At 45.7% G+C, this 12,474-nt stretch overlaps 6 protein-coding genes across 6 annotated transcripts; 3 read left to right on the top strand and 3 right to left on the bottom strand.

The window, feature by feature from the left end:
• Nucleotides 1-6: 6 nt before the first annotated feature.
• TOT_010000117 (uncharacterized protein) lies at nt 7-1,995 on the top strand (the record flags this gene model as incomplete). The annotated part of the gene is made up of 5 exons (XM_009690655.1): nt 7-185; nt 221-459; nt 489-556; nt 586-720; nt 778-1,995. 5 exons carry the CDS (start codon nt 7-9, stop codon nt 1,993-1,995), a joined length of 1,839 nt encoding a protein of 612 aa, XP_009688950.1.
• Nucleotides 1,996-2,589: 594 nt separating this feature from the next.
• On the bottom strand, nt 2,590-4,702 carry TOT_010000118 (protein disulfide isomerase precursor; the record flags this gene model as incomplete). The annotated part of the gene is made up of 7 exons (XM_009690656.1): nt 2,590-2,783; nt 3,026-3,150; nt 3,191-3,369; nt 3,496-3,954; nt 3,984-4,358; nt 4,389-4,544; nt 4,601-4,702. The coding sequence occupies 7 exons, from the start codon at nt 4,700-4,702 to the stop codon at nt 2,590-2,592; spliced, it is 1,590 nt and encodes a 529-aa protein (XP_009688951.1).
• A 281-nt stretch (nt 4,703-4,983) lies between these two features.
• On the top strand, nt 4,984-8,158 carry TOT_010000119 (conserved hypothetical protein; the record flags this gene model as incomplete). The annotated part of the gene is made up of 12 exons (XM_009690657.1): nt 4,984-5,172; nt 5,242-5,385; nt 5,449-5,520; nt 5,551-5,676; nt 5,709-5,852; nt 5,884-6,030; nt 6,063-6,333; nt 6,364-6,411; nt 6,443-6,895; nt 6,926-7,935; nt 8,001-8,069; nt 8,105-8,158. The coding sequence occupies 12 exons, from the start codon at nt 4,984-4,986 to the stop codon at nt 8,156-8,158; spliced, it is 2,727 nt and encodes a 908-aa protein (XP_009688952.1).
• A 201-nt stretch (nt 8,159-8,359) lies between these two features.
• Nucleotides 8,360-9,550, bottom strand: TOT_010000120 (conserved hypothetical protein; the record flags this gene model as incomplete). Its single annotated transcript, XM_009690658.1, has 1 exon — nt 8,360-9,550. The coding sequence occupies one exon, from the start codon at nt 9,548-9,550 to the stop codon at nt 8,360-8,362; it is 1,191 nt and encodes a 396-aa protein (XP_009688953.1).
• A 584-nt stretch (nt 9,551-10,134) lies between these two features.
• On the top strand, nt 10,135-11,752 carry TOT_010001211 (conserved hypothetical protein; the record flags this gene model as incomplete). Its single annotated transcript, XM_009690659.1, has 7 exons — nt 10,135-10,353; nt 10,388-10,438; nt 10,499-10,862; nt 10,896-11,013; nt 11,058-11,110; nt 11,150-11,631; nt 11,663-11,752. 7 exons carry the CDS (start codon nt 10,135-10,137, stop codon nt 11,750-11,752), a joined length of 1,377 nt encoding a protein of 458 aa, XP_009688954.1.
• TOT_010000122 (conserved hypothetical protein) lies at nt 11,749-12,327 on the bottom strand (the record flags this gene model as incomplete). Its single annotated transcript, XM_009690660.1, has 1 exon — nt 11,749-12,327. One exon carries the CDS (start codon nt 12,325-12,327, stop codon nt 11,749-11,751), a length of 579 nt encoding a protein of 192 aa, XP_009688955.1.
• Nucleotides 12,328-12,474: the final 147 nt, after the last annotated feature.

Genomic DNA, 12,474 nt, shown 5'->3' on the forward strand with positions numbered 1-12,474 from the left:
TAAACAATGGTTGAATCCACGCGATCGTCACTGCCACATTCACACGGCTCTGCAGATTCCTCATCCATTTCTGAGCGGACTAGAAAGTCGAGGCACGATTTGAGGGCAACTGGCAGTTATGTCGGTTCGGAATCGAGAAATTTGGCTTCTACATCCCGCAGAGATTCACACAATCACACATCGGGGTAAATATCTCTCAAATTTAAACAATTTCCCTTAGGAACTCGACGGGATCCATTTCAGTGATCGATTTCGATCCCACGCTCCTTTCAGTGGACTTTTACTGCAACTACTGCAACCAATCTTTATCGGTGGGTGGCTGCAGAATACGGTGTGCGGAGTGTGTGGACTACGACCTGTGTATTTCCTGCGCAAGCAAGATGAAATACACTGAGCCTCATCAGTTGGGGCACAACTACGTGCCAATTGGGCCAAACTCATTTGAGTTATTCTCCGAAGGTACTTTCTTCTGAGTCACTGTTTCGTAGGATGGAGCGCCGACGAGGAGCTAATGCTCCTGGAGGGCATCAGCAAGTACGGCTTCGGCAACTGGAAGGTTAGTTTTCTTGTTTTAAAATTTTGCAGCAAGTCTCTGAGATGGTGAACAAGGTCAGCACGAAGTTTAAGACGCCCTCGGACTGCGAGAGCCACTACTACGACGTGTACATATCCTCGGCCTCATCCCCGTACCCGAACGTGAAGAGCCTGCGGACGCCAATCGTAAGTTCATCCCCGTGCTTTCACGTCGCCTAGTTTCACGCCCATAATCCTTTTCAGAGATCTGCGCCGACCAGGGAGCACGTGTTCAGCTACTTCGACCAGGTGGTTGCGAGTCACAGGGTCGTGGAGCACCCGGACTCCGACGACAAAATAGTGTCGTCCGAGCTCACGGGCTCCCACTCGACCTACATCCCGCCGCCCGTTAACCTGCTCGAGTCTGAGCCGACGAAATTCAAGTTTTTCCAGAACTTCACGGGGTACAACATATTCCGCGACGAGTTCGACACTGAGTACTACCCCGACGCGGAGCTCATGCTTAAGGACGTGGAGTTTGAGCCCTGGGACTCGCCCTCCGAGATCCATTTCAAGGTGGCCCTGGTCGACCTGTACAACGGGTTCCTCGACGAGAGGATCTACCGCCGGCGCGTCCTCATGCACCGGTTCTGGAACGACTTCATCGCGCGCGAGAACGCCATGCAGACGATGAGTGAGCTGGAGAAGATGCTCTACTGGCGCCTCTCGCCGCTCCTCAGGTTCCACTCCGAGGACGACCACATCAAGCTCACGAAGCTCCTCATCGCCAAGGTGGAGCTCGAGAAGCGCCTCGAGATCGTGCAGCAGTGGAACTCGCTGGGCCTGAAGACGATTCGCGACGTGCAGGAGTTCGACTCGAACAAGCTGAGCGTCAAGGGCTCAGGTGCGAGGCAGCACCCCTTCTTCCAGAAGATCGCCGCCGTGCCCACCAAGATCATGCGCGACGGCGTCGTCCACAAGGACGATCTCGCCGAGTACATGAACGAGGTCAACGACCGGTTCTGCAACGACTTTTACATCAGCAAGGCGCACCTCGACGACATTCTCGCGTCGATTTGCGCCGCTGAGCACGAGTCCGAGTCTGAGCCCGGCTCCGAGGACCCCCTCACGCACCTGTGGGACGTGCACTTCGACGACTTCGCCCTGGAGCTCAACAGCTTCCTTCCGAGGATCGCCGGTCCGCCCAGCGTTGCGAACTTGCCTGAGAACTCGAACCTGCGCGTCATTCTAAACCCTGACGTCTCTCAGCACGACCTTTCAGACATGAACTTGGCGAGCGCAAGGTTCGGCGCCGTCAAGTTCAACACTCAGCAGTCGAGCGTCGTTCCTCACCGGGACTCCTTCCTCTACCTCACTCGTTTCTGCAGCGATCGGATGAGTCGCGTGCACAAGGGCCTCGGCAAGCCCAAGCGCCACCTGGGCTTTTTCTCTGCCAAGCGCAAGTTTGTCGCTCGCAGGTGACCCCCTTTGTGTACTTTAGTTCATAATGTACTTCACATTTTATCTTCGTGCTTCCACCTCATCTTTACGCTTTGTTTATTTTTTACGTTTTCGCCCCTTTTATTTCTGATTTATTTTACCGGCCTCTATCACTCAACTCACTAGTTTCATTTGCTGAAGGCCCTCGAATCTGCCAGTGGCAATGCCGCATCTTCTGACTTCACTGCAACTGGACATTAGTATCGTGAACTCGATTTATTATTTGAACTATTCCTCAGAGTTCTACTGTTGATTTATTGGCACTTTGAGTACGCGTCACTCTCTTGATTTAATTACATACTCAATAGTTATTAAGCCGCAATATCCCTAATAATTCACCCATGCATACTGTTTAATTTTACATATGTATTCTCACTAAACCGTGTTTTTAATTAATTTTTTCCACTCTGTCGTCATTTTGCAAATGACATCTACCAGTTGGTGCAACTTAAAATGGTTTGCTGCTGTAATTCCAAGTAGACTCAAATTAATAAAATTTTATAACCATGTTTTAATTAAGATAACATATTAGTGTACCTCAGTGTGTAAAATATTTTGTTTAAATAAACTAAATATTTATAATTCGGTATGAAACTCGAAGATTCGCTCCTTTGACACGTGTTTCTGCAGGATGTTTTCGGCGTTTACTCTGTTATACTTGCAGTTTTCCTCTAGAAATACCGATATTTCTTCGACGGTGTCTCCTCCGGTATAAAAAATTGGTTCTCCCTTGTGGCCGCTTGGGAAGAGTACAATTGTTGGAAATTGTGCTAAATTACGTTTAATTACGTCTGGTTGCTATTGTTTTAATATTTTATAGTTGTGAGCTAATTTTACGTTGTACTCAGATACTCTTTTCCGTCATATAGTGTAATGTTTACGGTGGCGTTATATAGTGGTGTTACTTATCTAACTTGAACTGGTCTAATTTTTACTCTAACTGCCTCTAGGTTATTTGATTTTAGTCTATGACTACAGCGTCTCTTTGCCTATTCCGTTATCTGCTGCTTACTTATTTCCATGTCCTCGACTTCGTTGTTGTATGCATCGAACGTCGCCAGGACTGGACCGCGTGTTCCCTTCAGCCTTCTTCCGATGTCTCTAAAAAGTCTCTTCGCTTTGTGGCAGTGGCCGCACCTAAAATGTCATTTTTGACTGTTTATCCCCTTTGTCGTACCAGGACGATAGGAACAGGACCAGTATGTCGTCCTTGGATTCTATTACTCTCTTGTGGAAGTCCTCTCCCACTATTGTCTTCACCGGTCCTGTGTCTATGCTCTCCGGTATTGGCAGTTCGCTCTTCACGTAGTGGCTGAGCTTATTGATCTCCAGGTCGTTTATGAACTTCTCAAGTCCCTACATGTCATATTTAGCCAATTTGTCGTTACTCTTGTCGTTTACTCCTTCTAGCTACTTGTCTTAATTTTGTACTATTTACTGGCAATTATTCGCTATTTAACTCTTATTTATCCCTACGGTTACCTTTTCGTTCAATTCTCCGTCCTCCAGCGACAGCGGCTTAAATTTATAGAACTCCAGCGTGTCCAGGTTAATTACGAACGCTCTCACTACTGTCTGCTCGTACTCCGAGTCTATTGCCAGTATTGTATTCATTTTTGTTTCCACCAATTCTGAGCCCTTCGAGTGCAGGAAGACCAGCTTTTCCGAGTGTCTCTTCGGCACTGTCTTCAGCCACTCGTCGCTCAGGTACCTTCTCAGGTCCTTGTCCTTCGTGAATATGTACACGATTGTCTTCTTCATCGTCAGGAACTTCGGCAGCATGTACGAGTTCGTTGAGTGCACTGGCGGTATCAGTTCCTCGCTCAAAAACTGGTTAAGCCACTTTTCGTTGTTTACTTCCTTGTTGTACGACGCTGACTTCGGCAGCAGGTTCATGTTTCTGTACACCACTACGTTTGGCATCTTCGGCGTCGGGTATCCCTATCTTCTTTATTTTGTTAAAAACTTACGTTGTTAAGCAGTTTATACACTTTCAGTGACACCATGTGGTCTGGTATGTACAACACTGGTATTGCCAGATCTTCGTCTACTACGAACTTTTTTACTTTATCCACTACTTTTGGGTCGTACTGGTTTTCTCCGAATAGCACGTACGCTTGTATGTGTCCGTCCGGCAACGCTTTTTGGAACGCTTTGTAGTTGTCTATGTCCTTCACTTTCATTTCACACACGTTTTCGCTCGTCAGCCAGCTCAAGATATATGCTGTGTTGATTGGTCCATCGTACTTTTTCGTTTCTCCTTCTGTCACGTAACTCACCACTGGCTCCAGTGAGCTGATGTCTCCGTTGAAAAACGTCGCCGACTCCACTGTCACGAACTCGCACTAAAACTTGTTTATTCTCGTGCTCCATACCTTAGGGTCTTCTGACAGCAGCGATGCTACTGTTCTGAAATCATTTATTGCCGTGGACGAGAATATGAACAGCTGAGGGTAGTGTAATACTACTGGAGTCCTCTTAGCGTTCGACAAATATCTACTGAAGTCACTCTCGTGTATATCTTGAACGTCCTAAGTGCTTGTTAGTTCCATTGTGCTCATTAGTTTTAATACTTTATACAACGTACCTGTGGCAGCTCCGTGCTTATTGCTCTAATTAACTTAACATTTAATAATAAAACTGTTATTACAGCTATCTTTATTATTTTAAATTGAGTCATATTCCTCATTTATGATTTTAAAATATATATGTGTGTAATTTATATCTTTCATAACAAATATATTACAAATACAAATGAATAAACAGTCAATTAAAATTAAAACGATATACTCCCCCGATTACTGCTACATAAACATTTACAAATTTAGAGGAGAGAAAACTCAACGTATATGAGTGTGATATACTAAATATATGAATGAATACCCACATTACACCAACATACCCCTGATCACATCTATGTACATTAAATTATCATAAACTATGAATTAATTATAATATTTGGCTTCGAATATGGTTCCTAAAGACCCAAATTTTTCAAATAAATTTGTTGTAGCAAGTAAAATTTTTGTTTCAGTCATTCCTGACTCTAATACCTTGATTCCAGAGAAGTTGGCTTCTACCGCTCAATCAGAAGTCCCATCCAATGTTTATTTGTTGGATACGCCCGAAGATGATGGATCTTGGTTTAAGTATATGAAGGTATTTCAAATTTTATTAGTTCCTATGTGTATATTTATTACCTTCCTCTCATTTTAACGTAAATTGTAGGTGGCTAAAACACCAGAGCTGTTTGAGGAGGCCTGTTCTATCTACCCTAAATACTGGAAGGTTTACTATCGTCACGCGCTGTACTATATTTACAACCGGGATTCTTCAAAGGCTTTCGAAGTGTTCAACGAGGCTCTAAAATCAGTAAATGATTTTGGTAAGTGTAAACGCAAATGCATATTGTTCTTTGCAGATTTGCACGTCAAGTATTTGGTATTTCTGTACCATACGGCCTCTATCCACGAGTACATTGGATCGCTCGTCAACGCGATAGAAAAGGTAACACACATTTGGAAATGATGAACTTAGGCTGGATTTGATTACCGATCAGACACGTTGTGGACGGAGTGGGCCATAATGCTAGTTAAGATTTACAATTGTAACTTATTGGCACTTGGAATGACCTCAGGGCTGCTTCCGGATATATTTGCACAGGTAAAGATGGGAAGTTGAAAAGGTTTTTTCAGGACCAAAACTTGTTGAAAACGCCGCTGGTGCCGAGTGAGACAGAGCAGCTTGTATTTAGATCTGCTAACTCACTTGACCCGTCAAATAGAACGTACTTGGAAATGTACGGAGAGTTAAACTCTCTGAGGAATCTGTTCCACAGGGTAGGAGGATGCGTATAATGTTGAGTTTTAGTGGTTGAGGACGCCGACAAATAATATGAGGGCACTGTGGGACTCGTATTCAATTTTTGAGAACACAGTTGACTCGACGGGGACTTTGTCCTCGAAGCTCCTGGGTGAGATGAAGACAGTGATTAACTTGACGATGCGTTCGTACGAGGTGTGATTTCCGTACAATATTTTGCTTTTTAGAGAATAACGGAGCTCTATTCAAAGGTGTATCCCATTAAGCCTGCGTCGTACGAGGGAACGATGTCATCCCAGGAAAACGTCTCGGAGGCAGTGGGATACTGGATGGAGATAATCATGTTCGAGGAGAGTAATCCAATGGAGGTGGACAATGAGTTGGTGGTAGAAAGAGTAGTGTATAACTTTGAGAGGGCCTTGTGCCCACTGGTGTTCTGCAGAGAGATGTGGTACAGGTACTTCCAGTACCTGCTCTTCACAGACAAAAGGGAACAAGGTAATGTGGGTAAACAATAAGAATTTGCAGCAATATCGAAAATAAAAATGGCACTGGGCACGTACCTGAAGGAGGACGGTAGGTTTGGAGGCCGTCAATGAAACTGTAGATAAACTGCGCTTCGTACTGGCGCTGTATTTGCAGGAGTCGGGGGAAGTCGACAAGGCACACGAAGAGTTTGCAAGTCTCGTGGCGCCAGGACTTAAGTCCTCAGAGCTCGACAGCGAGGTTAAGGAGGAGGTTAAGCTGCGAAGCCTGCTAGAGTGCAAGGACTACCTGGCCTACGAAAAGTCGGAGCTCGACGGAATCGTGCACTACCTGAACTTCGTGAGGCGCGAAATGGGAAACAGCGCCTGGAGAGAGCACGTGCAGCTAATTCTGGCGAAGTCGGACCTGAACTCCTGGGAGCTCTACTGGTACGCAGCGAGCACGGAGCTGCGCTGCTTCAGAGACCACGACAGAGCAGTGCAGATCCTGAAGCAGGCGCAGAGCAAGATGGCGTTCAACTTCAAGTACATGCTGCTCTTCTTCAACACGCTGCTGAACGTCGGAAAGCACAACGGTAAGCTCGAGCGCGTAAAATAATTCGTAGACGTGCGCATACTGATCTCGCAGCTCATCGTCGGGTCCCTGGACAAGGGCTCGAAGATGACGGAGGCGGACAGAGAAAATCTATGGAACTTTTGGATGAACATGGAGTACCTGTACGGCACGGCGGAGACGTTTGACAACGTGAAGAGCCTGTACCTGTCCTCGGTCGTCTCGAGTAAGCTGGGCATCGACACTTTCACGGAAAAGTCGAAGCACACGACCGAAGTGCCCAAGTTCCCACTGTACTCGGACGTCGGAGAGGCGTTCAAGAAGTCGGGCTCGACCTCGAAAAGGCAGATCGCAAACGACTTCAGCGCAATAGTGGAGAGCAGGAAGAAGCTGTTCTGCTCAGGAGTGTCCTTTGACCACCTGGATAAAATATTTAAGTTCAACGTGCTCCATCACGATGCCCCGGAGCCGAAAGGCGCCCAGCTTTCACCGGAGGCGCGAGGGCATCTGGCTGCCCGGGACATACTTGGCCCCGTTGCACCTGCGACTGAGGTTAAAAGGGAGTCCGAACACGTGGAAAACGAAGACAGGTTGCCGAGAAAGGATACGAAGAAGGGAAGGGGCAAGAAGGCAAAGCCGCAGGCCTCGGAAAGGGGAGACGATGAAGTGGTGCCTGAGGCCACGAGGGCCCACCCCGAGGAGCCAGTGTCGCTGGTAAAGTACGGGACAAGGATATCGAGGCCGAACGTCACAAAGCTCTCAGAGATTGAGCCGAAGATGACGACGTCCCTGGAGTCGCTGCTGCAGCTGCACGGCTCCAGGAGGCCGATCATGCCCCCGAAGTTCAGGACTCTGGACGCCACGAGCACGCCCTGCAAGGCGCTCTTCGACTTCATAAGGATCCTGCCCTCCTCCAGGGACAACAAGTTCTCGAACCTGTACGTGAACACGGAGTCGGTTGACTACCTCATAAGGACCGTGGAGAACATGGACCTGGACAACGTCGAAGTTGACCAGTACGAGCCACTTCCGATAAACTTGGCGGCCCAGCTCAAGGAAACGGTAACGCATATGTTTATTCTCATTGCCATTAGTACTGGCGTTTCAAGCTAATAACACCTTTACAGGACGAGACATTGAACGAAAAGTCCTTTGAGTTCAACCAGGGACTTGAAAACATTCTGCGTTTCCTGCAGGTAATTCGTTGGACCTTAACGTAACTCACCTTTAGGACAACTCGCATTTCGAGGACAAACCAGGGAAAAGACAAAGAATCGCAATTTAGACTAATGATTTAAATTTTAATTTAGTGCTTACGTTATCCATTCAGTTATATTGTTCATTTACCTGTGCAAGTAAACATTTAATGTTTGTGTATTCATAGTAGCTATGTGCGTATGTATGGTAGCTATGTGCCTATTTAGAGCAGGTATGTGCGTATGTATGGTAGTTATGGGTGCAGTGCATTTTACAAAATTGAGGAGGCCTACTGTGCGTGCAACGACCTGCCCAGCTCCACGTTCGTCTCCATGTAGCGCATGCAGTAGCCCAGCGCAAGCTTCCAGAAGCACAGCTGGATCGCGAAGGTGCCAGTCTGCTGAATGATCTGCTTGTTGTGGTCGCCGGCGTCCACGTAGCTCGCGTTGACGACGCTGTCGGTGAGGAGCTTGATGGTCCGGTCCGTGGAGAGGCGCATAGCCTCCACGATGTTAGGGTTCATGTTGTCGAAGACGTAGTTGACGTACGAGCGCGGCAGCCTCTTCACGTAGTTCAGCAGCTCGTCGCCCGCAGACATGTCGGCCATCTGCTCTCCCACGACTGAGCCCGTGACCTTGGCGTCCAGCGCCTCCTTCGCCTCCGGACTCGGCGCCATCTGCTCCTTCTTGTTCGAAGCTCCGTAGAGCCTCGACAGGCGGTACCTGTGCTCCGCGTTGCAGTAGATGTAGCCCGTGACCTGCAGGTTCAGAATCAGCGACGCCAGGCGGTCCTTCGTGGTGATCATCGTCGTCTCCGCGCTGTACTTGTAGAACGAGCCTATCATCGTCGACACGGTTAGGCTGATAGCGTCCTTGACCATGTTCGGCGCCACCCTCAGAAAGAAGTTGATTATTTCGTAGGGGCCGGTCCTGACGAGGTGCATATACGGGCAGTCGTTCGAGAGCTTTTTGTCAAGCATGTCCGTGACTCCGGACTCGGTTGCGCTACTGGGGGGGTTCGCGAAGAAGTCAAACAGGGAGATGTTGCCCAGGGGTGAGTCCTTCAGGTGCTTGTTGAAATTCCTGCCGTACAGGGTCAGCAGTCTCGACCTGCCTGGGATTTTATATAATTTTACACTCGATAGTTTGTTGCTTAGGTACGACTTTATATAGTTCCAAAATCTGCCTAACAGTGATCTTTTACTGCTGTTGGTGTGTTTGAATTTATCTGGGTAGCTTGGCTTAAACGATGAATATAGTACTGAACATCCTTGCGTGTGTTTGGATGGTACAACAATTTCCGTGTAACCTCGTATGACTGGCGAGGAATATCGTGTTTTGAGATCAGTGTGTGTTAAAAAACTAAGTTTGACTAACTTGTTCGATTGGAATGACGACACTAAGGTGGAAGAATGTACTATTGCATAAAAGAATAGGATTCTAGGCGCGAGGCGCCAAGCGTTTATTCGATTCAAGGTCATAAATTACGACATTAGTAAATAAGCTAAAATTCCACTAAAACATTGTTAAAGTATATCTACAAATACATATTTTATGATTCTTCGTCCACAACACTACAACACACACACACCATTGGTAGATTAACTACTTTGAAACTGCTTGTAATTGAAGGGGATTGTTTTTAAAATATTTTTATAAGTTTCGTCAGCTTATCCAGTTAATTTAATAAAATTCCGTGTATTTTAGACAACGACATCATCCTTCCATAGATTTTTAGGATATAATTTTTCCTAATGATTTACAGCTTTAAAGTTGGCAAACATTAATAAATAATAATTAATTTTTTAGTAGAATTCATAAAATATGTTTATGTGTCATATTATGTGTCCCACCATAATCATTTATAAATTAGTGAAAATTATCTGCTATATTTGTAATGTGTAAAAATGTTATCATTGAATTGAATCAATTTGAAATAAATTAATATTTTAAGCATGGTGGATTTTAATAATTTTGGTTGTAATAAGTAGATTATGTGTGCTATGTTTATGTGTATTTTTTCCTTAATCTAAGGCATATTTTGATTGAAATTTAAAATTTAACGATGATTTTAAATAATTATATCATATTTTTATTATTATTGAGATGTGTATTTGTGTACTGCAAAAACCATACAACATACACTCTTAACCCTAATTCATCGCAATTAAAACTACTATCGTTGCCAAAAGAAGCTATGTTTTTGGGCGATTTACATAAAAGTTCTAACAAAAATAGGTCAAGGAAGAAAATAAACACTCACTTTTTACATGAGAATCCCAATGTGTGTTTTGATTAATGTAATATCAATTTTTTAGGATGAAAACGGAGAAGATTATTATAATTACGAACAAGAGGTACAAATATTAGTTATACGAGCTTCATTGACAATTTACACTGTTTTTTACAAATACACATCAAAAATTTAGAGCCCCGGTCAATCTAACTTAAACTCTGAGGATAGTTACAATTCATCGGGGGGGCCATCAGATGATAATGGGCCTCGGTCTAATTATCAACCTGATTTTCAGGGTCAATCGCAGCCAGAAAATGGTTTTTTGGACGAGTCGTCATCGCAGCCACTGAATAACCAGCAAGATACTGATCAGGTGGAAGAGAACAAAAAGATCGTAGACGATATAGCCAAGGAGGAGCACATGAAAGAAATGAACACCAATGCTGGCCAAATGTTGGATTCTGCCAAACAGGCAAAAGAGAAGGCTGACGAGTTGCTCAATAAGTTTAAACAGGGCCAGTACACGACGGAAACGAACAAACACTCAATGCCAAAGGGTAAGTAGCACAGTCATAGCTATCCAATTTCAGACGAGGCCGGGAACATTATCATTACTAATACGACCACGACTCCTGCTCCCAAACATGAGGAGGAGAAGGTAGACCCCTTAAAATCAATCAGAGATGCTACTCTAAGCCTATTTGAGAGGTAGGTTAATAGCAGTTTGAAATACTAAAATAAACAATGTGCAGGGCAAAGCACAAAAATCTTCCTGTTTCAGATCCAGGCCACTTATCTACGCCAGGTAAAATCAGTACTAAATTAACAACACATTTTTGTTTAGAACAAATATATGCTGCCCTGAACAGCCTGGAGTATATAATCGATGGGTACCGTTACAGTAAAATCGACGTCAAAGATGCAAAGAACCAGGAAAACAACATCGCTGATTCCGGCAGCACCTCCGATGTGGGAGAGGGTGACTCACAGCTCGTTTCTTCTGACGATTCTAACACCTCATCGTCCAACGGTGGTGACGAGGAAGAAGAGGAAAACATCATGGATCCTGATAGGTTTTTGCAGGTGAAACACAAAGACGATGACGACGAAGAAGAAGAGGGGGAAGGAGGCGAGGATTCCAACGACGAGAACGAGGAAGATGACAAGGACGAGGACTTCCACAGGGACGAATCTGAGGAGGGCGGGGAACTTTCCGATGAAAACGGCTCTGGTGAAGCCTCCGCCTACGAAGGAGCTGGCAAAGGCGCTCGTGAGAGCAAGGGTGCTGCTCTTACCCCGCAGCAGGCCGTCGAGGACTTGAAGGAGGTTAGTTCGATTCCAACTCATTTTCCTCTAGGTCCTCGCCAAGTTGACTTCCGTGCTTGAGCAGGTCGTTATTGACAGCGTCGGCGTCAGGAACGTAATTGTAAAGTCTGAATCACATTAATGTTTTTTACTGTGCGATGGTCTGCCTTTGTGGCCTTTGGTCGCCGACATCGTGAACTTCTCCAGCATTGACAGCTTCGTCTGGCCTGGTTCGCTCGGCGGCATTTTCATCTGCAGCGAAAAGGCGCTCGCGCGGTCCGCCTCCGACTCCGCCTTGTACGCTTCCCTGCGGTACGCCTCCCTCTTCAGCGACTCGTGGGTGCTTCCCGATAAAACCACTGTGGCTGTGTTCTTCAGCGACGACATCGACGATTTGCCCAGCTGCGAGTGTGAATCCGGTTTCCCGGACTTCAGGTCAAAGTCTGAGGCAGTGGCAAAATTAACCAGTTTGGGCGCTTCGTAGCTCCAGTAGTGCTCTATTCCCAGTTCCTGGGCGCTCCTTGGGGGATCGAACTTCAAATACCACTTGCTTTGCCACGGGAGGTCGTTGTTCAGCAGAGAGCCGTGCGACTTTTTGTCGTTTTTGAAGCCTTCCGACAAATGCCAATCTGAAACCAGGCCTTCCACAAACGCGTCATTTACTACTTTATTTTTTTGGCTGCAGAGCGACTTGTTTGGAACATAAAACAACTCCATATTGTTTAGAATTAAAAATTACGACAAACCCTTAAGCCTCAAGGGTTGCGGTCCAAGTTTTGGTTTGAAACCATTCGTTTCATATTAAACGTTATGAATCCTGCCTGTTTGTGTTTTGTGTGTGCAGAAATCTAGGTTAAGATCCAT

The sequence above is a fragment of the Theileria orientalis genome, chromosome 1, assembly GCF_000740895.1.
Source record: "Theileria orientalis strain Shintoku DNA, chromosome 1, complete genome".
Taxonomy (NCBI): Eukaryota; Apicomplexa; class Aconoidasida; order Piroplasmida; family Theileriidae; genus Theileria; species Theileria orientalis.